At 39.1% G+C, this 27,026-nt stretch overlaps 1 protein-coding gene across 9 annotated transcripts in view; it reads left to right on the top strand.

Moving 5' to 3' along the window:
- The window catches only part of GRIA4 (glutamate ionotropic receptor AMPA type subunit 4), a 250,369-nt gene that overhangs the window by 130,166 nt on the left and 93,177 nt on the right, over positions 1–27,026 (top strand). For all 9 annotated transcript variants that reach the window (XM_086613715.1, XM_086613693.1, XM_086613706.1 and 6 more), the window contains exon 4: positions 21,717–21,901. In XM_086613715.1, the coding sequence (XP_086469841.1) occupies positions 21,717–21,901 (185 nt within the window). The remainder of the gene's footprint in view (positions 1–21,716; positions 21,902–27,026) is intronic.

Genomic DNA, 27,026 nt, shown 5'->3' with positions numbered 1-27,026 from the left:
ATCAACATTATCTGAATAGTCCAAGAAGAGTACAAGATAAGTACAAAGTAGTTCTGTTCAACTTCTCCATGGACATCTAGGATTTAGTTTTGTAAGCTGAGGGTCAGTAATATTGTCTGTCTAGAAGGACCACTAAAGTGAAAGAAAGATCAAGCTGCTGAGGGGATAAAAACCAAGAACTGTCAGGATTTTATGTACTTGTCAACAAAAAGTAGGTTTCTGAAAATGAGTTGCCTGACCCTTTCATACAGTTTGCCCCTCTGTTTCTTATTATCTCTCACTGTCTGGAGGGGAGTTCTTCTGCCTGCTGGGGTCAAGTAACTCTGCTCCTTTATTAGATACACCAGTCTTTGACAGGGCTTTTAGGAAATGAATTTATTTCCGTTTGGATTTCATCCCATCCCCGGTACCTAACCAATATTTTCAGGAAGACCTTTTCTTCTCTTGCTCTTCCTCTGGGGTATTATGTTTTCCTTGTCAGATTAAAAAAAAAAAAGAGGTTTTGACCAGCAAAATGTGCCAGCCTCTTGAATAAAAAAATAAACTGTTAATCAGCAAAAGCCCCTTTGAAAAGCATTTTCTACCTCACTGACTGTGTATTTTACCTGGGTTGCCATACAATTAACTGAATTCCCCCAGTAGATTACTGTAAGTACTTTGGCCTTCATTGAAACTATGCATATAAAATAAATAATTTGCTTTTAGATTCACATTTTTTCATCCATAGTGTTCACAGGATCCACATACCCTAGTGGGATGGTGGGATACAAAGGCTTGCAGGGAAATTACAGAGAGGATGCAACAGGCATCCAGGAAGGACTGGGTAACAGAGTTGGGCCCAGCTGCTTACTGATGCCAGAAACAAGACCTCTGTGTTTATCAAGATGGCAAGCAAAAGCATCAGATGAAATTCTCTATTGAATTGTTAGAGATGAGGTGGGACTAAATAGCATGAAAAGGTTTAATTCCCTTTTCGTAATTCAGCGTATTTGAGTGTTGGCAAGAAGAACAATAATAACTCTCTAGACAATTGGAGGAGGTTTTAACTCAAGGTAACGTACCTGTGCCACATAATGAGGAACAGTCACAGTTTTTATATGATTATCATCAGTATCTTTGAACTTGATTACTTCAGTCTTTAGCTAATTCTTAATTTCATCCTTAGAGTGGCTAGACACTTGGCACTCTGTTTTCTGAAAAATGAGGAAGAAATTACTGAATGTGATTTTGAGTGGTTTTAACCCTATTGTACAGAAGTAGAATGTAGGGTTATTTCTCAATCTATTGTGCAATTGGCACATGATTTTTACCTTTTGATGTGGATACATTATATTTGTGGCTTAAGTCCTTGTTTTTGCTGAAAAGAAGCATTTAAATTTTTTAAAAAAGCACCATAAACCAGATAATCATATGTAGCGGTAAGTCCATGGATCTGGATTCCTGTAATTTTGCTGAGGTGTCTATAAATCCCTGTACTCTAATGCTGCATGGATTTGGTGTACAGGGAGAGTCCAACATGAAGATAGCTTTCAAATCCTGAAAAGACAAAAGGAGAGACATCAGGAAAAGAACATCCCATGATGCTTATTTATAGGATGTGCCAACTTTATTGCCCACTATTTCGAAGACTCTGTCTCCTGCTAAATTTTCTTTTCCACTTTGTTGGCAAATCCAGACATTTTGCAAACTCAGACAGTGCCAATCTAGTATAAAATTTATTTTTTAAGTGTATTTGGGTATCCCAAGTGACTGAGAGTACATTCTAAGTTCATTCTTTGTAAGTCATACTTTATAAGTTTATCCCATACATGTAGCTTGTACTGCAAGTTATATTGTTTTGGAATTTGGCCTGTGACATTTATGGGAACTAGCACTTGGACATATCTGCTGTTATTAGGGTTACCGTACAAAAGCAGATTCTCTGGAGCCTTTCCAGCATGTAGATGGAAGTTCCCAAGGATGATGCACGCATTGGCAAAGGCCTTCTTAGCATAGAAACGTTAGGTATTTTACCACATTTTCATTACACGTCTTAAATGCATCAGGGTGGGATATTTGTAGCTGACTTTGTAAAATTTTAATTGTAATAAATCTGCAGGACAGAAAACCTTTGGAGTGCCAAAGACAGCGTAATGGAGAAGTGTGGCTTTTAGGTAAGAAAGTGCAGTAAGATATGAAGAATTATTTGAAGAACAGTGTAGGTTTCAGATTTGAGTATTACTGTCTTGCAGCATGAAGACCTTTTCTGGTACCAGTTTTGAGTGGCATGAGACCACACATTCAATTCCTTGTGGGTTTCAGTAGACATGCAAGCCTGGAGCGTGCCTGGAGCAAATTACTGTACCAACAAAGAACGTTGCTATTCAAACTGGATGTTGAAATGTCAGTTTGCTGCAAGTTATCCTTAATAAATTCTAATATCTCCCTGGAAAATGTTTTGTAGTGTTTGTCAGCATGATAGAGTTTTTTTAAAGTTTCTTTCCTACCCAGATATCAACTGTCTTGGATATTAAGTGACTAAGATATTTCCAGGGTGGTGAAGGGCTTTTGCTGTTGCAGTCCACTAAGTATGTCATACACCTCACCCGCATATTTCTCCTCTGCCAGGAAATAGCTAATATTGACATACTGGCATGCTGACAATGAACTATCAAAGATGTCATGAATTCTAAAGGGAAAAACTTATGCTTAATCTATGGTAGACATGTTTGGTCATGTTTTAAGTGTTCAGTTTGCAAATAAGGCATGTCACTTAAAAATCAAAATCTGTCACTTTGTATCATTTGGAAATGATCATAAAACATATGCAGTAGCTTTTTAAACCGTACTTTTCACGTGCCAAAACTGTGCCACACACATAGTAACCATCTTGAAGTTATGAAAATGAAAGTATATGAATGAAAGATATACAAGAGAAAGTTGCACAGAAGAGGGGAACATTCAATCTAAAAAGTGAAAAAATCTATTTCTAGAAAAAAGTATATCAAGACAAAATTTAACATAAGGAAAAAACGTCAGTTCCAGTCCATACTGTGATTTGTGATGTTTATTACCCTAAATTAATGTCTAACATTTAATATGCTTTCTGACAGGACTGCAGGCTTAGTGTATAGTACTAGTCCTACAAAGAAAGGTCCCCTTCCTTCCTATCTATCTGCTTCTTTGTTAGCTTTTACTTTAACTTCTTTTTATGAATTACATTTTCACCTGGCACAGAATTAGTTGTTGTACACTCAAAATCCAGTGACTGTATTAAATGGATTTTGGAATTAAATGTTCTCTACTTACAATTGCATCAGATTTCAAATATTGATCAATTTCTCCTCCCATGAATAGTTCCAACTAAAGTCGTAGAATCATAGCATCATAGAATGGTTTGGTTTGGAAGGGACTTCAAAGATCACCTAGTTCCAACCCCCCCTGCCATGGGCAGGGACACCCCCCACTACACCACGTTGCCCAAAGCCTCATCCAACCTGGCCTTGAACACTTGCAGGGATGGGGCATCCACAACTTCTCTGGGCAACCTGTTCCAGTGTTTCACGACCCTTATAGTGGACAAATTCTTCTTTATCTCTAATCTAAACTTCCCCTCTTTCAGTTTAAAGCCATTGCCCCTTGTCCTATCACTACATGCCCTTGTAAAAAGTCCCTCTCCAGCTTTCCTGTAGGCCCCTTTAAGTACTGGAAGGCTACTGGAAGGTCTTCCTGGAGCCTTCTCTTCTCCAGGCTGAACAGTCCCAACTCTCTCAGCCTGTCTTCATAGGAGAGGTGCTCCAGCCCTCTCATCATCTTTGTGGCCCTCCTCTGGACTTGCTCCAACAGGTCCATGTCCTTCTTGTGTTGGGGGCCCCAGAGCTGAAGGCTCTGTCAATATGAGTATTTTATGAGTTATTCAACAGAATTCGTCCTGTCTTTTATAAGTAATCCTAAAAAAAAAAGTAGCATTTATAGTATTTCTCTAGTTCTGTATCTGTTAAAATGCAACTTAGAATATGGACCATGTAGTGACTCATCTGTGATGTTGCAAAAGAATGACAGAAAGGAAAACATCAAGTAAATTAGCTAAATCATTTACTCCTAAGTATATTAAAAAAAAAGAAATATTCATATGAATAAAATTAAAAATTATATACATATTTAAATATGTCTAATTTGTATTGTATATTTTTGATCATCATATTTTTAAAGTAATTACTGAGTATCCATGTAAAAGCAAATTGTTTTATTTTCAGACTGATAATTATGAAAAATGATTTTGGAATGTCTTGTTGACCTAACTAAAAGTAAAAGTGGGAATAAACGACTTGCCCTACCTCGGAGTCCATTTGGTTTACAAAGTCATCTTTTCTCCGACTTTCTGCATACATAGTTTGTACAGTACCTAGGACAATGAGGCCTTTGAGCACAATATTATTTACGTAAAAACAAGCAATTATTCCTAGTAGGAGGCCTAAAATTTTTTCTACACTCTCTATCACAGAGTGTATTGTACAGGCCTATCTCATATTTCATGATAGTTGTCTCAGGATCAGGATGACCTTTTTAATTATGAAAATGAATGAACACCCAACTCTTTTGCTGAAAAAGGACTTGTTCATTTAAACTACCATGGAAATGGAAATTAAATAGTGAATATTAACATTTTCAGACAGAAATAAAACCTTAAAGAAATAATCTACCAAGTAATTACAACTTTTTTTTCTTGCAAAAATACATTCCTAAATTAAGCCACTAAGGTTTTTTTAAGTGTTCCTTCAGTGATACATAAGTCAAGAAGTCATCGTCAATAAAATGCTAAATGTAAATAAAACTGGTATTGTGTAGAGATTTCTTCCATGAATAGATATTTTATGTCTGCTTTGTTTTATCAAGGAAGAATCTCTTCTTTTTGCTTGTCAAGAACAACCTCAGGAGACACAACATGATGCTTCAGAGTAGCTCCAGCCCACAGAAGCATCCTGGCCCTGGGACAGAGGTCTCTGGAGGGTGAAATACCACACATGCGCTTTGCAAATTCACACCCTCCTTCCAGCTGTAGGAAGGTCTACATACAACTTCTGACAAGAGTGGTTGATGTAAACGTCCTGCAGTGTGTCAATATTGAGACCGTTGTCCTCCTATCATCTCCAGAGTTAACAGCTCAGTAGGAAAACTTCTGCTGCTTAAATCTGTGCAAATTGTCTCTCATGAAAACATCTCATGAGAGACTTAGGCATATGTCCGGTTTCTGTAGTGGGGATGTTTGTTTATTTGTAATTAATTAGTCTGAGATCTGGCTCAATGATTTGGAACCTGATTTAGCAGGTAACTTTGGCAAGAGGAAAGAGGTCACCCTCTCTCTCGTACCTTGGGAGACCATACCACATACATCCCAGCCTGGAGTCACAGCCCAAAGCTGCTGTGTGAGCATTCCTTTGGGGTGCCAGTAGGCATAACCTCAGTAACACAAACAAACCACAATGTGCTTAAGGAATTATATGCAATTTTACAGCTGTAGCCTGGTCTCCTGGAGACACTTAAGGATCCCTAGCAAAGGAGCTGGGTGTGGTGTCTGCTCCCTTCCACTCTGCTTCCAGAGAAAATACCTTCAAGTATTAATTGTGGCCCACTGACCTTTTTGGAATAATGTTTCAGCTCTCAGGTTGAAAAGGCTGGATGTCGCTGCATTATGCAGACTGGAAAATTCAATCTATGTTGTATCATTTGAGGACAATAAAGACAGTTGAGGTAATTTATAGTGTTTAAGATGCTCTGTCATGAGACAATATCTCGTCAGCCAGATTGAAAAGGGAAGTGCAAGCAGAAGCCAAAACATATGAAAAAGTATTAGTGGGCAGCAGTTTTTTTCACAGTTGTTTTTGAGCAATAAGCATGGACAGAATTGTTCCAGACAGCATTTTGTAAGAACATTCAAGATGAATCAAATAATACTATATACTTAGATGGATTGTCATCTCCTATATCTTTTTCAGAAATAGAGTTAGGGCTGGAGAACCTCTGCTATGAGGACAGGTTGCAGGAGCTGGGATTGTTCAGCCTTGAAAAGGGAAGACTTCGAGGGGACCTAATAGCTGCCTTCCAATACCTGAAGGGAACCTACAGGAAGGCTGGGGAGGGACTTTGTACAAGAGTGTCCACTGATAGGACAAGGGGATATGGGTTTAAGTTGAAGGAGAACAGACTTAGATTAGATTTTAGGAAGAAATTCTTCAGTACGAGGGTGGTAAGACTTTGGAATAAATTGCCCAGAGAAGTTGTGGATGCCCCGTCCCTGGAGGTGTTCAAGGCCAGGTTGGAAAGAGCCTTGAGTAGCCTGATCTAGTTGAGAGGCATCCCTGCCCATGACAGGGAGGTTGGATTAGATGATCTCTAAGGTCCCTTCCAGCCTATGCCATTCTATGATTTTAATTTCCAAGTACAGTAGTGGGAACCTCAAAAGAATTGGTGCAAGTGGTTTTACACTAGCACAACTAAATCAGACCCTATTTTCTATCTTATTTCAACTTAAGTTAAAGTCTAAAGCGCCAAACATATGTTCTAGGACTTCTAAAGTATTTTATATCTGTTGAGCTGTTACTAGATTCTCACTTCTCATTCCTCTCAGATACGGAAAGTTCCTCTGTTTTATTTTTATTTTTGAACTCCTGAAGTTTTTGCAGTCAATGCCTGCATCCTCTGCAGCTTTTTTGGATATTCTTTTCTAAACTACTTAGCCACTGAAGCAAAGATTGCAATGAAAGTTTCCCACCTCTCTGATAAATATTCTTTGTATCATGCTGCAGGGTAATTTTCTCTGTCTTTCTCTGCCTTAGTGAATATTTTAGCATTGTTTTTATGCTATGGAGCTGCTCCAGATGGAGAGATGGAGACTAAACTACCCAGGACATTCTCAGTCCTAATGATCATGACACAGTAGACACAGGGGCATCCAGTGACACGTGCAGAATCCCATGGTTTCTGGGAGGAAGAGAGGTTATCTTGGTTCCACTGCTCTCCTGGCTAACAGTTATGCAGATACTAAATAGTGCCTTTTGTTCATGGAGATGCCCTAAATAAAAATATTTAAGAAATGTCCATTTGTATTAGATGCCTTTTCCCCTTTTTTGAAATCTTTGTAATTTTTTCTTCTGGCCAATCCTATGCAGAAACTCACTCATGTTCATTAAGACGTGGGATGTCACCAGAGTGTACTTTTCTGTGAATAAACAGCTGTTCAGGGGAAGAAAAATACCCAGCTCTAAAATAAACAAAGTTCTTAAGATAATTTGCTTTCAAAATGGTCAATGCAAGTGCCATTGTATAATGAAACGTCACAGGCACTTAACTTTTATGGAGCAGTTATTGACTGGTCACTGTGTTCATTTTCAGACATTAATGCCAAGGTCAGTTAAAACTAACCAAAGTCCAGATCAACATATCTTTCATATGAGAAACTTGCCAGGATTTTATCACAATTTTCTATCCTGGCCTCTTTTCAGACAGGTCAATAACAGCTTTTAATGTCTGTATTCTTTTACTCGTTATTTTTTCATTAGACCTTGCCCATTTCCATGTTTCCCGCTAAATATCAGTTCCTACAGCTGAAATTTAATTTGAATGTTTAAATATATTCATAGAATCATAGAATCATAGAATAGTTTGGATTGGAAAGAACCTTTAAAGGTCATCTAGTCCAACCTCGCTCCAGGGAGCAGGGACATCTTCACTAGATCAGGTTGCTCAGAGCCCTGTCCAACCTGATCTTGAATGTTTCCAGGGATGGAGCATGTCCCACCTCTCTGGGCAACCTGTTCCAGTGTTTCACTACCCTAATCATAAAAAATTTCTTCCTTATATCTGCTATAGATCTACCTCCTATTAGTTTAATACCATTGCCCCTTGTCCTATCTCAACAGGCCCTGTTTACCCACATCTTTCTTATAAGCCCCCTTTAAGTACTGGAAGGCGGCTATAAGATCACCCTGGAGCCTTCCCTTCTCCAGACTGAAGAGCCCCAACTCTCTCAGCCTGTCTTCATAGAAGAGGTGCTCCAGCCGTAGGATCATCTTCGTGGCCCTCCTCTGGACTCGTTCCAGCAGCTCCATGTCCTCCTTGTGTTGGTGACTCCAGAGCTGAATGCAGTATTCCAGGTGGGGTCTCATGAGAGCAGAGTAGAGGGGCAGAATCACCTCCCTCCACCTGCTGGCCACACTTCTTTGGATGCAGCCCAGGATGCGGTTGGCTTTCTGGGCTGCAAGTGAAAATTGCGGGCTCATGTTGAGCTTCTCATCCACGAGCACTCCTGGTCCTTTTCCTCCGTGCTGCTCTCAATCCGTTTTATGCCCAGCCTGTACTTGTGTTTGAGATTGGCCCCAACCCATGTGCAGGACCTCGCACTTGGCCTTGTTGAACCTCATGAGGTTCTCACAGGCCCACTTCTTGAGCTTGTCCAAGTCCCTCTAGATGGTATCATGTCCCTTGGGCATGTCAACTGCACCACTCAGCTTGGTGTCGTCAGCAAGCTTCCTGAGAGTGCACTTGATCCCACTCTTGTCTCTGTCATTGATGAAGATACTAAACAGTACTGGTCCCAGTATGGACCTTTGAAGGACACCACTTGTCACCAAACTCCATCTGGATATTGAGCCATTGACCACTACCTTCTGGATGCAACCATCCAACCAATTCCTGATCCACCGACCAGTCCGCCCATCAAATATATGTCTCCAAATTAGACATAAGGGTGTTGTGGGAGACCATGTCAAAGGCTTTACAGAAGTCCAGATAGATGACATCCGTAGCTCTTCCCTTGTCCACTGATGTAGTCGCTCTGTCATAGAAGGCCACTAGGTTGATCGGGCAGGACTTCCCTTGGTGAAGGCATGCTGGCTGTCTCGAATCGCCTCTCTGTCTTTCATGTTCATAGCTTCTGGGAGGAACTCTTCCATGATCTTCCCAGGTACAGAGGTGAGGCTGACAGGTGAGGTTCCCAGGGTCCTACTTTCTTAAAAATGGGTGCAGTGTTTCCCTTTTTTCAGTCACCGGAGACTTCACCTGACTTCCATGGCTTTTCAAATATCATGAACAGTGGCTTGGCAACTACATCAGCCAGTTCCCTCAGGACTCTGGGATGCATCTCGTCAGGTCCATAGCTTTATGTATGTTCAGGTTCCTCAAATGGTCTTGAACCTGATTTTCTCTTTCAGTGGGAGAGGCTTTTCTCGCCCTGATTCTGCCTTTCAGTCCATGCACTTGAGAGGTGTGGGAAAAGAGGTTGTCAGTGAAGAATGAGGCAAAATGTCATTGAGTACCTCAGCCTTCTCCTTGTCCATTGTTGCCAGTTTACCAGTCTTGTTCATCTTGTTCCTTACCAACTGTCCCAAGGTCCTGAAGTCTCTTTTGATCGCCCCTGGACTATGTGTTGCGGCTTCATTACCACCCACATGGAAGAGCAGTAATGGGTAATAGCCCAAGGGCCGTACCAGGCTAGGAAGTTTCCTAACAATGTCCTTAACCCAGACGCCAGGGAGGCAGCAGACTTCCCTAAGAGGAGGGTCTGTCTGGCATATTGGACCCTCTGTCCTCAGGAGGGACTCACCTACAACTATAACTCATCTTTTCTTCCTTGTGGAGGTGATTGTGATATGGGGGTAGGCCTTTCTGACCCTGGCAAGACCTCTGGTGTAGATTAATCATTATCCTCATCATCCATTGACTGGTATTGCACATCCAGAGCCTCATACCTGTTGTACAGAGGCACCTGGGAAGGTAAGATGGGGAAGAAGTGAGTTCACCTGCCACCTTGAATGTGGACTTGCCTCCATTCACTCCTTTCCTTTAAGCTACTGCCTTCAGCCTGGTGGAGGGAGGATACAGAATCCCCTTAATCTTGTTTTTTTTCTGGTGGCTGTTCCTGTTTCTGTCTCAAGGAGAGCAGAGCACAGTTGCACCAGTCTGTCTCTTTCTCAGACTCCCATATTCATTCTACCAGAGCTTCGAACATGAGTTTATGATTACTTCTTGGAATATAGCTTGCCTCAGTGGGACATAATAAATTAGTCTAATCATATGGTGAGTACTTACTTCATCTTGTGTTTGTTCCTGCTAGGAACTGAAATTGTCTCTGTAATTGTATGCAAATCCCTTCACCAGAATAATCAAGACACCTATGTGTAGCTGCCCATCCTCCTCAAGAGAAGCATAAAAGCAACTGAACTTTTAATTCTACTTAAATGCAAAGTTGTATCTTCATATGTAAAATGTAGATGCAAAATAGAAGAGCTTAAAATAAAAGGCATGTGAGTAGCAAAGAGATACTTTGCTAATATTGCAGGCTGCTATTAGTCCTGCTTTTTTACATACACACAATACTATGTTAATAGCATTCATGGCATTCAACCTGAGAAATAATAATATTAAGATTTTTCATTTTAAACATGGGGGAATTTCTTCTCCCCTGAAAATACATGAGATATATGATAAGAGGTTTTATGAATTCCCTTCAGAGCGTGCCTGTTTCCCTCCACTGCCTGCAGAAGGAGACTGGAGTAACTTGCTCAGACTTAGCCATCGAACTTTCAGTTGAGATGAACTCTCCTGTAAGTCTCTTACTCCAAGGCATGTTTTATATATTGGCCTCAAATCATTCTGATTTGCTTCTTTGAACTCTGTCAAATATTTTAGCATTAATTTTTTAAATGTAGACACCAAAAAGAGATTTAGTCATGTAAAAGTACAGTGTCCTGTATGAAGATAATATCATTCTAGCCTTCCTCTTCCTTGTTTCTCTATTCAAGCATCTAGATGTTACATTAGCCCTGTTACTCATAGCATCGCTGGAAAAGATCGGGTCTGCATATCTATGAATCTGACAACAATGTTGTAAAATCACTCAAATGAGGCAAGGTTAAGTGCCTTTTGCCTCATCAGTACTTTTCCGAGGAGGGATGAGAAGAGGGAGAAGAGGGTAGAAGGAGCTGAAAAAATCTCCATTTGTTCATTTGTCTCCTTTAAAAATGTTATCACTTCTTTGCATGCTGTTCTGCACAGATTCATATAAAGTATGTACATATATACATATATATTTACTTGTATGTACATATATGTGTATACTTGTAATGTCTTTGGAGCATTTAGAAGAACTTAATAACATGTTTTATCATCTGTTTTGGTTTTTTATCTTGTAGGATATTTTTCTTTTTAAGAAACTCAGATTCTAAGTCATTTCCAGGATTTAGTTGAGAGCGATACTTTCAGTCCCTTAGATGAAGTGCCTGGGAGGTGCAAGATTATTCACTGTCATAGAATCATAGAATCGTTTTGATTGGAAAAGACCTTGAAGATCATTGAGTCCAACCGTAAACCTAACACTGCCTAGTCCCCTCTAAACCATGTGCCTAAGCACCACATCTACACATCTTTTAAATACCCCCAGGGATGATGACTCAACCACTTCCCTGGGCAGCCTGTTCCAATGCTTGACAATCCTTTTGGTGAAGAAATTTTTCTTAATATCCAACCTAAACCGCCCCTGGCACAACTTGAGGCCATTTCCTCTTGTCCTATTGCTTGTTACTTGAGAGAAGAGACCAACACTCACCTTGCTACAACCTCCTTTCAGGTAGTTCTAGAGAGCAATAATGTCTCCCCTGAGCCTCCCCCCTCTCCAGACCAAACAACCTCAGTTCCCTCTGCTACTCCTCATAAGACTTCTCTAGACCCTTCACCAGCTTTGTTGCTTTTCTTTGGACACACTCCAGCACCTCAATGTCTTTCTTGTAATGAGGGGCCCAAAATTGAACACAGTATTCGAGGGGCTGCCTCACCTGCGCCAAGTTCCGGGGGATGATCATTGTCATTACATTTGAATAAAAACCACTCTATGAAATCTTTGGATGTTTCCCAAATTGTTGCTCCAGTCCAAAAGGGAAGAAAGACATCTTAAGTCTGGTCTACATCAGAAGAGCAATGAATTAGTTTCAGAAACTGAAACATTTTTCTGAAAAAGTTACATATTTGAAAATATAGATTTCAAAAAGATCTTAACGCAACTGACATTTAAAAGCAGAAATAATGTGCCTGGGATCTACAAGTAGAACTTATAGAAGGAGTAAGGTCCTATAAATTATCTGCTGTGTAGCCACCAATACATATGTTTGCAACTCTCTGAAAATGAATGCTTCTTAGGGTGAAGGACTGTTTCATTCTGAAGATTGTTCTTGTATTTTTCTCTCATGTATGTATTAGAAACAACACTGCATTATTGCCGATAGGCAGAGATTGTCAGATATTTTATAGTAAAAGACTAATTTTCTAACAAATCCCTATAGAAAGGAGGCAGAAGTTCTAACATCAAGACCCTCGTTTAGTACCCACAGTCACTTCTGTCCTAGGGCATAGGTATCTTATGCACAGACTGAGGCAGATGCCTTGTGGGGAAAAATAGTATGTGACAATATAATTAAAGACAGCCCCATAATTCATTGATCAGAATGCCTTAGGCGACCTCTGATTTTAAGATAAACCAACTCTTGAGTGCTTTAGCTGGCAGTCTTAATACTTTGACATAGATCTTTTGAATGTTGTTTACAGAAAGGTCTACATACAATTGTTTATCATCACAGGCCAAACAAAATCCTGTTAAACTGAGACTAGAGAGGTAAGTTGTTGGGAAGCTAGCAATTTCTGTAAAATAGCTTTGCATCAATTAAGATACTGTGTAAGAAAAATAATTCATTAGTATCAATGTTACAGACTATAGGTCTTAGTGAAATGAGGAATTTTGGCTTTCAGGCATTGGACTAAAGAAAAGTTTAAGCTATAATGTATAAAAGCAAAGAATATTTACAACAAAGCTGGATATTTGTCAAATTAATAGTAATAAGAACAAAGAAAAAAGCTGATAAGTTGAAAATTCGAACATACTGTATTTTCTCTCAAAATAAGTTTTTTTTCCTGTTTTCTCTCCTTTTTTTGAAAATATTAATACATATTAGCCTTAATGATAGACACAAGATGACATATCAGATAACTGGATATTCAGAGAGACTATGTAGCCTCTAAGTTACTTTAAAATACTGATCTGACAGAGAGTAAGCCTAGCACCTGCTTTTTTTCCTTCAGTGGCTTGATTGCTATTTTTTTAAGGTAATATTTTGTGAGGTTCTGGCAACACTGTAATTGCATACAGTTTCTGATTTAGCATTCAAATTTCTGTAGTAAGAATTTGCTAAAATTTGCTAAGAATGCGGCTTCAGTGCTGCTTGTAAACTTCAGAAGAGCCAAAGACTTCTCAGCTGAGCTAATTCTAGCTGAACCCTTTGGCATAGCTAAATAATAGACATACAAAAACAAAGAAAATATAAAATGTTAACGAGGTACATAAATGTACTTTTTGTGTGTATGTATAAGTACACTTGGATGTATTCATCCCTATGCATGCTTGTCGTAAGAAAGGTTACTGAATTTTGACATTAGTTTGAAGGCCTTCAGTGAAGTGGGAAGGGTAATGGTAATCTGAGAACTGTGAAAACAAGAGCAAAACTATCAGACAGCCTTCAAAACCAGGGCTTTTCTTCAGTCCCTCTCAAGTTTCCACTCATCTTTATCACTTGGAATTTTTATGAGACACCTTTACAGTGTTTTTCGTATGAAGGTTGCAGACTCTGAAATGCAAAGAAGGGGAAAAATCTTCATGCAGAGTGGATGTAGCATAAATGGGACTTGACATATCCTGAACCTTTGATCGTGAATTCCCGTCATGGAGTAAGCCAAGCCTTCTCCTATATGCTCACTGAAAGCACATAACCTAAATGTTATTCCACTTAAGATTTAAAAAAAAAAAAAAAAGTAATGTTTGCAATATGTTGACAGTATTTTCTTATAGCTTTATGTCCTCCTCAGGAAAGAAGGGTTATTAAATATTGCGAATGAAGTTGTACAGGTATCAGTTTCTACAGGATTAAGGGAGAGAAGAACAGAAAGTCTGATGACAAATCACTGCTAGAGCTTGGTTTAGATGTATCTCACAACACTGAGAAAATATTCAAGGTCATAGATCTCAGGGAGGCGAGAAGCATAAACTCAGATCATAAAGGTAATTTTCTTTATCTGAAATCTTTGAAGCAAAATAGCGATAGAAGAGGTAGCTAAACTGGATCCACTATTTCCTCAGTTTTGATTCAGGACCATCTGTAATAAAATCAGGGACAGACTTTTTAGCAGGGCCTGTTGCAGTAGGACAAGGGGTAATGGTTTTCAACTAAAAGCGAATAGATTCCACCTAGATATAAGGAAGAAATTGATGAAACACTGGAACAGGTTGCCCAGAGAGGTTGTAGATGCCTCATCCCTGGAAAAATTCAAGGTGAGGTTGGACAGGGCTCTGAGCAACCTGATCTAGTTGAAGATATCCCTCCTCACTCCAGAGGAGTAGAACTAGATGACCTTTAAAAGTCCCTTCCAACCCAAACTGTTCTATGATTCTATGAAAATTATGCTGGTCGTTCATAGTATGGGTGTCTCAATTCTCAACCTACATCATAACAGATATATTTGAAAGTACATAGAATTTAGAATACTAAGTAAACCCAAACATAGAGTTTTCAGGAACAAATCATGTGAGATAAAGCAAATTTCCTTCTATTACAAAGTAACAGTTTTTGTAGACATTAGGGAAAAAAAAAGTGTCTCATTCTAGTAGGATTTTTTACACAATTTGCATGAAATTTTGCCAAATGAGCTAAATAAATTTTGTCTTGATGAAATGTCTAGAAGATATGTAAAACACTGGTCACACACTTGAATTCAGAAAGATGTATAGGAAATTCATTGTCAAATAAGGAGATATTAGAGATCAATTCTGGTTGTAGTTTTTCCCAGTATCTTTGTTAATGACTTGGATGATGAAATATAGAATACATTTGTTAAACTTGTGAACGATTGAAAAATTGAAAGGACTGTGTGTACTTTGGAATACATTTTTCAAATATAACACATTTTCACTGATGCAATTCAAGAAAGACTTGGATCAATTGCAACTTATCCAGAGGAAAGCAAGGAAAATTGTCAGAATCTAGACTAAACCATGTTCCACAAAGAAAACCTGAAAGAATCATGTTTCAGCAACAGAAGTGCAGACAGGAAAGAAATTAAACAGCAGTCTTCAGTTATGTAAAGGATTGCTTTAAAGAAGAAGGGAACAAAGTGTTTTCCAGGCCTACTAGAGATAGGACAAGAATGAGTGACTTTAAATTGTGCCAGGGAGACTTAAGTTAGACTTTAGGAAACATCTCCTAATGATAAGGATAATTAAGCAACAAATATATTATCTAGGAAGTTACAGAATCCTCTTGAGAGATTTTTTAAGGAGAACGAAAGATATTTGTCTAGAATTATTTAAATATAATTTATCTGTCTTGGGGGATGGAAAGATAGAGAGGAACAGATGGGATTATTTCTTGAGCTCTTATTTTCCAATCTATGTGTCATATCTGTGAATTGGACCCAAGAAGGACTCAGAATACACCTGTAGTTCTAGCTTTCAGTCTGCCATCTAAATTGACCAATATGTATGTACATTTTATTGAATGCTCTGGCTCCAACTCCAAATGCAGAGAAAATTAGGCATGAAAATGAGTTATCGTATGTCAAATGTTGTGTGATAGAGCTTATAAATCTTACTGGTTGTGCTTGAGTTCTGTATACTGACCAAAAATTTAAACCAAACCCATATGTTAATAAAAAGGTATTAATCATAATGAGGAAAACTAAAATATGCTTGAGTTTGAGTGATTGTAGTTATTGGTTGAATGTACAATCATACTGTAAATTTCTTGTATAGTTTTCATCACTGTAGTGTCTGGATTCATCTTGCCAAGATTTGACTAGATAAATTGTAGGTATTTTCACTAAACCTCGTATCTAGACTCCTTCAGTATTCACTGGAGAAAGAGAAAAGCACCTCTGAGATAGATATCTAAGGCAAAAAAATGCATTTTTGTGTGATATATATCTCTCCTTTGAAAGCTTGGATGATTAACTTAGACAACTACTTTATAGACAGCTGGAGTTAAGTGACATGAATCCAATCCTGAATGTCAAATATATTGGCTTATCCATACCAAATGATTTGATCATTTATTCTTCACTTCTGCTGTGTGTTGGATTTATAACAAATGTATTTCTTCTACTGATCCTAGTACAAATTCCAATAGATAGAAGTAGCTTTCATAAAATAGCTCCAGTATTTCAGTTTCTGTGACTGTCAGGATCATAGCTAATCTTGGGAATGGGGTCAATTCTTATTTGAAAATTAATTGGACCAGAAAGAGAAGAAAAGTAGTTTGCATTTCAGTAATGCGCAGTATATGATGCCCATCTTTGGAATACACCCATGTTTGTCAGAGATGTTTTCTACTCCTGAGGCCAAAAAAATATATTGCATATGCTGTTTCTAAGTATATTAACCTGTTAACTTGTGTCATTCAATGTTGTCAGTCTACTAGCCAGAGTAAAATACAGTAATGATGTGTAAATATTGCATCCTCTTCATCATAGAAAATGAATAGTAAGTTACTTCCTGCATAATACTTACTGTTCCAAAATAAGAATTATTACTGGGGTGCTACTGTTTGGAGCAAGCTATCTGTCTCCTGGCAAGACTATCAGGAATGATTGCATGCGCTTAGAGGGGCAGGGGAAATGGTTTCCCAGAATGAAAAGGCTGCTGGAAGATGAAAGTTATTGAAATTTAATTATAACACTGTAATTGATCACTGAAATATTTATGATAAAAGCACGCAAGCAAGCAAGAAGAAAAAGAAAAAAAAATGAAAGAAAGAAAAGGGAACAAGCCAACCAAGTGCATTCCAGCAGAAGAATAAGCCAAGGAAATGCTCTCTGATCTCTTTAGTTTATTCTGAACACACTGAAGAGATTTAGATATCAGATTTTACTTTTCATTTAAATGGAAATAAATCCAATTAAGTCATTGACTGCTGAAACAAAATTGCATAAGAGAAAGCCTAGTTGGTACAGCAGAAGACAAATAAAAATACCTGAAAGGCCACTGAACTCTTAATATCAAAAAGATCACTCATGATTTCAGCTGCTTGGGTGGAGGGTGGTTGTGTCTAGGATCAAATTACAGCAATGTTGCAGTGACTAGGAGGAATCCAGGACTCCCAAACTCTTGCACTTAACAATATCTTCTTAAGTACCAAAATTGCTCAAGGGTTTTACACACTTTGACTTCCAGAAGATATCTAAGTCATTGTGAAGATTCTCTCTTTAAGCGGATAAGACCAGGTGCATATCTGACATTGTTTTCATGTGGCCAAAGCATTTTGCAATGGAAAAATGCCTATGGAGTGTGGAATGAGGGAAGCAGGGTTAAAAAAAAATCTAAGATTTTGTTTGTAAGCTGTAATATTAACCACAATACATAGATTTTCTGCAGTAGGCATCTCCTGCTCTGATTTTATAGGAAAAGAACAGAGTAATTCTTCATTTTCATCTTCATGCTTTGGGTTTTTTTTCCCAAGATGATGACTGTGTGATATCTTTTTGGAAAAAAAAATAGTAATATGTTAGATCAGCACAATTCCACTTGACCAGAGAACCAAAACAGCAAGGAGACAACAGATCAAGAAAATAAAGTCTTTGCAGACTTTCCCTGTCTCTGGTTTGATTCCAGTATATTGAGGTGGAATTGGTGTTACTGATCCTTACGCAGCTGTCAATAGTATGTACATTTGAGCAATAAGGTCCAAAAAGCAGTTGGCAGACTTCTCATCTTAGGTCATTTGAGGAAAATTCCCTGGAATCATAGTCCTATGAAAAGGAAAGAGAAGCCATTTTTGCATTTAGCATCCTTGCATTTGGGAAGGACTTTGTTTGTGTTTCAAGGCAGTTGTATTGGTATTTTATCATGTACATAGATTTGCTAATTTAAAAAAAAAAAAAACCACTTAGGGAAGGACCAGGAGCTGGTTGATATAGACCTCTAGGTTTCAACCAGTTATGTTGATGATAAGAGGGCTGGAGCACCTTTCCTATGAGGACAGGCTGAAAGAGTTGGGGCTGTTCAGCCTGGAGAAGAGGAGGCTCCGGGGTGACCTTATAGCGGTCTTCCAGTACCTCAAGGGGGCCTACAAGAAAGATGGCGAGAGGCTGTTCAGGAGGGCCTGTTGTGATAGGACAAGGGGTAATGGTTTTAAAATAGAGGGAGGTAGATTCAGGTTGGATATTAGGAAAAAATTTTTTACCATGAGAGTGGTAGAACACTGGAACAGGTTGCCCAGAGAGGTGGTGGATGCTCCATCCCTGGAGACGTTCAAGGCCGGGTTGGATGAGGCCCTGAGCAACCTGATCTAGTTGGAGATATCCCTGTTCCTTGCAGGGGGGTTAGACTAGATGGCCTTTGAAGGTCCCTTCCAGCCCTAACGATTCTATGATTCTATGATTCTATGTTTGGGCGCAATATTTTTTTTTTTCTGATACATTTCTCTGCATTTCAACGTTGAATTAGTTGGTGAGGAAAGGTTACTATATGCACTTGTGAGAACTTGCCTTACTTTACTTTTATTTATTGGCATAGCCTTAAGCATTTTCTTAAACCATGTTGTTTTGAAAAACATTGATTGTGTAACTCAGCTGATATGAGTTAGCCTGGGGTTTTTTTTAGTTTCCTTTTATGCAACAAATAATATTCCACAATATATGGGATGGAAGGTATTCCAGAAACATAATAATTTGAAAATTAATCAGTCTGTAGCATAACTGAGGATAAAGAGCAGATAAACATAAAATAAATACCTTTTAGATGACAGCTGTAAGATTCTTGTCTGCTGTCTTTACTTGGGCAAAAATCTTTCTGAAGTTGAAGAATTTTGTCTAAATAGAGATGCTGCGCTCAGTTTCTGAGAATTACCTCAGGTTAGTTTCAGGTTTTTTGCCTTATAAAATATTTGCAGCACTACATACGACTAATTTTTTTCCCTTTTAGCTGTAGTCAATTATTTTGGGCAAGTAAGCATTCTTCTTGGCATGTCTAATTTTTATTCCAACTGAGCCTGTGAATGTCTTTATTCATTCTGCATCAACTCTTGCACCCTTGTCAGTCTGTTATATTAAAAATTATTCCTACACACTGAATAGATGACTATGCCACTGATTACCTGCACAGAGATTCTGAACTCTTCAGATGGAGACGTTCCACCATATCCAGTTACTACCATGTAGCTGTACTGTTCTATATGTGAAACACATGCTAACATGAAAACCTGAGCGCCAGCTACTGACAAGAAGATACAGAAGCTTCAAAAGCCTAAATGAAGGCAGCTGCTAATGAAATGTGGCAAGTCAAACCTTGATCCAAGGTAGAAGAAAAGCTTTTCTATGTGTTTCTCTGATATTTGTCATGCTTTATGCTGCGATAAATTCCTAGTTTGATCAAAACACATCTTAGTAAAGTTGTCCAAGTGAAATACAAAAGGAATGAGGGGAAGTCAATTGCTGTTTCAAACACCATTCATTCTGAATCAAAGAAAATGATAATTTGTGTCAGGAAACTGAATTAAGTAAATGTTGACTGCCTTTATACCAAAGATCAAGTCAAAGTTACAGTGTAAATGAAGCAGGAATCCCTGTAACACTGGAGTCGTTTTAATGTATGACTATATATGGAAATGAATAGGAAATGAATCAAGAAATACAATGTTTGGGAAAGAATCCCGTCATGATTTGCAGAGATAATTGCAGGCAAAAAGAAGATTCAATATAGCAACAGGAAAAGTAGGATAATTATGCAGCAATTAACAAGAAAGCTGTATGGTTCTTTGAAAAAAATAACAGTCATCAGGTTAAAAATATACACTGAGTACAAAAATGTTTTAATACTCAATACATCAAGTATTTGAATTCATTTCCTAAGATAAAATACTGTTTCATAAAATAAATGTCTCATTTATAAGACGTTATGCGTTTTTTGTATTCATTATAAATGTTTGTATTTTTATCTTAAATATGTCATCTAAATTGGAGAAAAAAAATAATAAATGTTCATTTCAAAGTGTGGATAACTAATATCGCAATGATAAGAAGATATAGAGTTTAAGTTAGTATTTCAAGGACTGCAGATGTCATGAGAGCCTGTAGAAAAATAGCTACTCCTAGATTTGCAAGAGAATTAGTTTCTCATGTTTCCTAAAATCTTCATATTCTGAAAAAAACTGTTGTCTACTTTTATTTTACTGAAGGCAAATCTGGGTTTTGGTGGTTTTGTAGGTCTTCTGATAATTTATAAGTTAGTGACAGCACACTCAAAATTACTCTTTCTGAAATGTAATTTACAAAGATTCCTCTTGCAATCTGTGGGAATGTCTGATAGTGCTTTTTGCGGGGAATCTGTCATGCAGTGACATCTTCAAGTGCATTAAAATGATAGCTGGGGATCACTGCACTCAGGCATGGGATCCTCTTGTTGAAAGAGAGAAAGGAGCCACCACTGTGTATCTGCACCATGAAGGATAGTTTTCAAGAGATGAAACCTTTCATTCAAAGCTAGTGAGGAAAATTCAGCCAGGAAACAAGTGAAAAGCCATGATATTTTGTGTTGTAATTCTAGACAGGGAGACCTCTGAATTTTGTCCTTTGTATCAATATGTCCTTGAAAAACGTGTCTGTCCTTTTTGTCTTTCTCAAACATTAACTCTGGATCTGAGGTGTGCAGCCTTCATTGCTTATAAGCAAATTCACCATTTACTCTGGATAAAAGATGGAATAATACATGCTTCCTACTTCAGGAACTGATTGTACAAGTCAAGACTAGACTTTTAAGATATCCTAAGATAAGTCACAGGCTCCTCTCCTGCCTCTGTACTGCACATCCACAGTAAGAAAAAAGTAGGAGAAGGAAGAAGTCGAAGTGCTGGTGGACCAGGGCATGCTGACACTGCGGGTTCAGGTGGAGACTTCAGGGAGGATGCTCCCTTCCCCTTCTGTCAATGGGCTCAGAGATGACAAAAGGAGCATCAAATACTGATAATCATAACGAGCAATAATCCTGCCAGTAGTAATAATTAATGTTTCTATGGTGCCCTTTGTTCATTGACCTCTAATCATTTTGCATACATTGATTAAAGCCATATAGGATCTCTAAAATAGATCAATATCATTTCTATTCACATATCTGTACTGGCAGATATATGTATATATGCATAAATAAATGAAAAAATGAATTCTTATTAAGAAGCATTAAAAACTACTTGGATTTAAAAAGCCCCAACAACATAAAAGCAAAGCATTTGAATATCTTAGCATACTGCTTGTGTAGTATACAAATACTTCTGGTGAATGAGTAGGCTCAGATTTTTCTTTGCTGTATCATGAAATGCTCGGATGTAGAAACCTGTACAAAACTAATCTGAGAAGCTGAATACTTGACTGGAAGAGCCAGTGTGTATAAATCATATGAAGACTATCCGTAATGCTGAATGAAGACTATCCATAATGCTGAGAATCATTCCAAGGACTCTGATCACAGCAGTTGTAATTTTTGTTAATTGCATGCTGTGCGCTGATCATGGCTAGCAGCATAGGTAGGGATACAAACAGTCTCTTATTCCTTTCCCTGCAGGAGCAGATATTAAGAGACATAATATCGATTAAGGACAATTCCTATTCAAAAAAATGCAATGATTGTGTTACTAGTGTGTTGTATCCTTTTCTTTTAGGTTATTCAATACTTCAAGCTATTATGGAAAAAGCAGGACAAAATAGCTGGCAAGTCAGTGCCATCTGCGTGGAGAATTTTAACGATGCCAGCTACAGGCGGCTTTTAGAAGACCTGGACCGAAGGCAAGAAAAGAAATTTGTAATAGACTGTGAAATAGAGAGACTTCAGAATCTCTTAGAACAGGTAATACCTGCTTTTAATGTCACCGCAAGCACATTACTGAAACCCCGGATGAGAGACCATTGTGCATTGCGTTTCATTTATTTTCTCGATGGAAATGAGATTGCTTGCTTTTTCTTTCTGTTTTTCTTCACCTATATTTGTATGTCCGCTTGCCTGCTCCGTTTTCTTTTCCTATAAAATTCTTGCCATAAGAGGCAGCAGATCAGTGCAGGGAGCGTCCCCTTTCCCACTCAGCAGATCTGTGCGCGAAGGGTGCCAGCAGTCAGGGCAGCTGCACGTTTGGCCCCACATCCCAGCACCCCCACACCCAACACGTCTTGCATCAGAGTCTTAGGGCTGGCAGAACAACATGGTTTTGCTGAAGTGCCAAGATGCCCTCAGTCCATACCTTCATGGTGGTAAAGCTCAGGTTTTTTTGAGGAAGGAAAAAAAAAAAGCTTATTTGAAACCAGTATTAACTTTCTGTTCACCGTGTTTCTCGCCATAAAATGCTTTGAAATTATTATTACACATATTTAAATTGAGAGTTTTATTACCTTAGCAGAGTATTTATGAACATGAAGAACAGTAGAATAAAGGTGCTATTGAACTGGGAAGGAAGGTCAAGTTCTTCCATCAGTTATTCATGGAAAGCTGTTATTACATAAAGAAAATACTGTCCCAGACAGACCAGCTTGCACTGGATAGTACCTATACCAGTGTGTAAAGAGAACAAAAAAATCCTGCTGCTCTGATATGGCAAATCTATCTCTATATAGTATTTATGTATGAGCTCTTTCTCGAATGATGGAAGAACTAAAATGATGCTTTGAAAGAAGCATTTTGTCACCTGACGAGAGAATAACTTAGGGTTAACTGTCTGCTTCTCGCATGATCCCACATACTATGCTGATGTGGTGCAAGTGCAGCGTTGGGTACCTGCTGCTGCAGGAATGACAGGGAATGGATGCCACCTGCTGGTGGTAGGTCCTCCACCGCCACGCTGCCTCACTTTGCTGGCACATTAGAGAATTTGGAAGATTTTGTTGCAAAAACGTTCATGATACGTCTGTTACTGAAGTCGTGGAAATACAAAAAGTCGTTTATGAAACAGAAATGCATAAAATAGTACTCATAGAAATATATATGTCAATTTTGCTTTCACTGGCAGAAGATAAAGAGGGAAACTGAGAATTAATACTGTGGCTGATTTAACAAGGACTTTTTCTATGACTGTTGCCAAGAGAAGAATAGATGATGCCATACTGCTATAGATATTCATTTGGCCTTTTTTTTTTTTTTTTGATTCTGAATGCTGTTATGGTTTAACACATGCTTTCTATAGCTTATAATCAAATCCTCCCCCAGTTCAGCCTATGTTGTAGTAAAACACAACACCCATTTTAGGGTCTTTTAGAATACAATTAGAAAAATAATTTCTCTCTCAGCTCTGTATGTGTGCATGTGTGTATGATTTCTTGTACACGACATGCAAATGTGACTTACAAAAACATGCTGTGTTACCACTAAGTCCTGAAGTCCACCCACCATCCTGCGTAGGTGTATCTGCTGAGTATCCACTCAGTTTCAAAGCAAAGCGATGTCATCCAGCACGTGTTTGGATCTCACTGATCTCACGTGTACATTTCATTTGCTTGATTCATCTGGCTACTGTCTAATTTTGGGTGGGATGAATTTTACCCAGGAAATGAGCTTTTCTGTACTTGTGCTGGTGCTCATTCACACCTACATGTAAAGCCTTTGCCCTTAAATCTATGCTAATGGAGGGACATAAAATGGTTTGGGGGCATGTGAGTTTTTGTTTTCTCAGTAGTGACTGCCCACATATATAAAAATATATATATTTACACTTCACGTAGTTAAATTGAATTAATATCTTTCAGAATATTTATGTAATTTTTCCAGGTCATGTAAGTTCTCTTGTTCTCCAGCATGCCTGGAGATCCTCTCCATTCTTCCAAAGGAAGGCCACTATACAAACAGGAATGGCATTATAGCCACCTAGACTAAGTATGCAGAAGAGTTGCAGCTTTACTCTCCATTGTGAAGGTCCTGGTCTTCCTAGACAGGCTGATCTTCAAGTAGAACTGGGGTGCTTGTTTGGGGCTCCAAAATAAAAGCACTTTGCCTTCAGAGATCAAGTGCTGCTTAAGAACAGGCAGTCAGAAACAATCTTGAACATAAAAGCATTTAGTCTGCCAAAATGGGATGGAAGCAAAAAGAGTCTGGCTCAATGCAGAAAATGCAAAATAACAGCCATTTTAAAATAGCAGCCTTTGACTTTTTCCCTCTGCATGATGGCTTTAATAACCTGTAGCAGACAGGTAAGGTGGCTTCTCGAATGGGCTAAAAGTTGGCCTGCTCTTCTCTGCATACACAGAGGAATTGATTAAGCTTCAGTGACTCTAATTAGCTCAACTTCTTTCCTGCCTAGTTCTCCTGTAATTGAGAGCCTAAGTTGTGACTATACTGTAATACTTTGCAATGTACAAGTAAATGTTCTGCAGAACATTTAGGAAAAGTAATTAAATCTCAGTAATGAGACCATAACTCAAAGTGCTTTGCCCTTAAATCTATGCTAATGAAGGGAGAGAAACTGGCTTGTGGGCTTGTGGGTTTCTTCTCAAGTGACTGCTCATATATATACACGTTCACACTTCTCATGACTGTAGACCTCAAGCAGTGAAGACTGGAGACTTTTTCACTGTCCGCCTTAGAATCATAGAATCATAGAATCATAGAATGGTTAGGGCTGGAAGGGACCTTCAAAGGTCATCTAGTCCAACCCCCCTGCAAGGAACAGGGATATCTCCAACTAGATCAGGTTGCTCAGGGCCTTGTCCAACCTGGCCTTGAACGTCTCCAGGGATGGAGCATCCACCACCTCTCTGGGCAACCTGTTCCAGTGTTCTACCACTCTCATGGTAAAAAATTTTTTCCTAATATCCAACCTGAACCTACCTCCCTCTATTTTAAAACCGTTACCCCTTGTCCTATCATAACTGGCCCTCCTGAACAGCCTCTCCCCATCTTTCCTGTAGGCCCCCTTGAGGTACTGGAAGACCGCTATAAGGTCACCCCGGAGCCTCCTCTTCTCCAGGCTGAACAGCCCCAACTCTTTCAGCCTGTCCTCATAGGAAAGGTGCTCCAGCCCTCTTATCATCTTCGTGGCCCTCCTCTGGACCCTCTCCAACTGGTCCATGTCCTTCTTATGTTGGGGGCTCCAGAACTGGACGCAATACTCCAAGTGAGGTCTCACGAGGGCAGAGTAGAGGGGGAGACTCTATGAGAAAAAATGAGCTCATGCGCGGCTCCCCTGCCCCTCTCCAGTGCCCATTTATCTGACCTGGTGTCTCGGCTCGCTGTGCTCTCCCAGCTGCCTGGCTGAGAAAAATCAGCACCTTGCTGTTTCCTCACTTCTTACGCAACTTTAATCTTACCGTTTTCTGTTTCCTTTTGTCTCCTATATTTTTCTTAGTTCATTATATTTTCTCATTTATTTTCTCCTCTCCATGTGCCTAGGGATGTGTGGAAGCTGCCTCCACACTCCATATCTGAGGCTTGTCAGGGAAGATTTCTCCTGGAACCCAATGATGTATCTGAAATCCAGACTCCCCTCATGCACAACTCAGGATGTGCCTTTTTCATTATATGATCTTTTTTCAGGTTTTTATGTTGCTATGGTGAAGTTGATGTGTTCGGCAAGAGTCAAACCTGTACTTCTTTTAAGGGTGAAGTATAGAGATGCAGTTTGACTTTCAGATTTCCATTGTCGAAAGGGAGAGTAGGGCCAGCATTAAGTTCAGGAGATGCATTCAGCCTGCACACAAGTGTTTACATCCCATTTGCCTGGATTGCCTGCTACTGTCTTAGCCTCAGAAAAGGTTTCAGATCTTACCTCTCAAAGGTATGCCAAGGCTTAACAAGAGTATGACGGTTTTCTTAATAAAGCTATGCTCTTCTTTGATCATGCTCACTCACACGAGACCATACAGTCTCCAGTGGCAACTAGAGATGTTTGGGAGTGATTGGAAACATTTTGCTTGGTTTCTGTATTAGTGCCAATTGACATGGCTCAGCTCAGAGCCCTGTTTAAACAGAATGCTGGAGCAACACATCCATTTCTGCAGGGTCACGGAGTTGTTGCTTCGATTCATCAGTAAGGCAGACAGCGTCCTCAGACTATCTGAGTCAGTAGATCTCCACCTACTCTTGAGAACCTGCTGTAGCTTAAGCATATCAACATAATTTTAGCTCTTCTTTAGACTTTATTCTCAGGATGGTGAAAGAACATCCAGCCTCCTTACTATTTTACAATATCTATAACCAGAAAAACCTTTTTGTTACCTGTGAGTGAAACTCCTCCTTTACACTATTCTGGCAGACCTTATCGTTCTGCAATCCCAGGGTCTGAAAGATACACCACAAACATCAAGACTGTTGCCATGTTTTCTTTACTTGCCCACTTGAAGTGGTGCACATGATTTGCCTTCGGGGAGGGCAAGCAGGTCCTGAGCCTTTTTAATTTGCCAGTGTAGACCGGGTGTATGACTGGACTGGTGTGGCTCTGGGCATGGACCGCTCCCTCGCTGTGGCCTCTCAGGGCAGCTTTGGCAGCGCTGGTGCTTTGGGCAGCTCCACAGTCCTTGACACAATGGGGTGCAATGCTTGACATGACCACTGCTACTCGCCCCCAGAAATAACCCCAAAACTGTGTGTTTCAGTGCTGCACATGAGCTGTAAAAGCAGTAAAATGAAGATGGAAGGTGTCCCTGCCCATGGCAGTGAGGTTGGAACTAGATGATCATTAAGATCCCTTCCAACCCAAACTATTATGATTCTATGATTCTTTGATTCTGTGATTCTATGACTCTATGAAGAGCTGTTTCATGTCAGCTTGCCCCAGAACTTCCAAAAAGTGTGTTTCCATTTTGGAGAAGGTGTGTCTACTCTTAACAGTTATGGAGGACTCTTTATGCTTAACAGAATGTTTTCTAGAACCTCATCAGTGATGTCACTAAATCTGATGGTCTCCCCAGTTTACTTACTTGGCCCTTTGTTTCATCTGTTCACACACAGCCATAATAAAAATATGCCACATTTTTAATTTAAAAAATAAATTCTT

Source organism: Tauraco erythrolophus, chromosome 1, assembly GCF_009769465.1.
Source record: "Tauraco erythrolophus isolate bTauEry1 chromosome 1, bTauEry1.pri, whole genome shotgun sequence".
Lineage (NCBI taxonomy): Eukaryota > Metazoa > Chordata > Aves > Musophagiformes > Musophagidae > Tauraco > Tauraco erythrolophus.
Note: the sequence above shows the minus strand (reverse complement) of the source record. Positions and strands in the feature narration are given on the sequence as shown.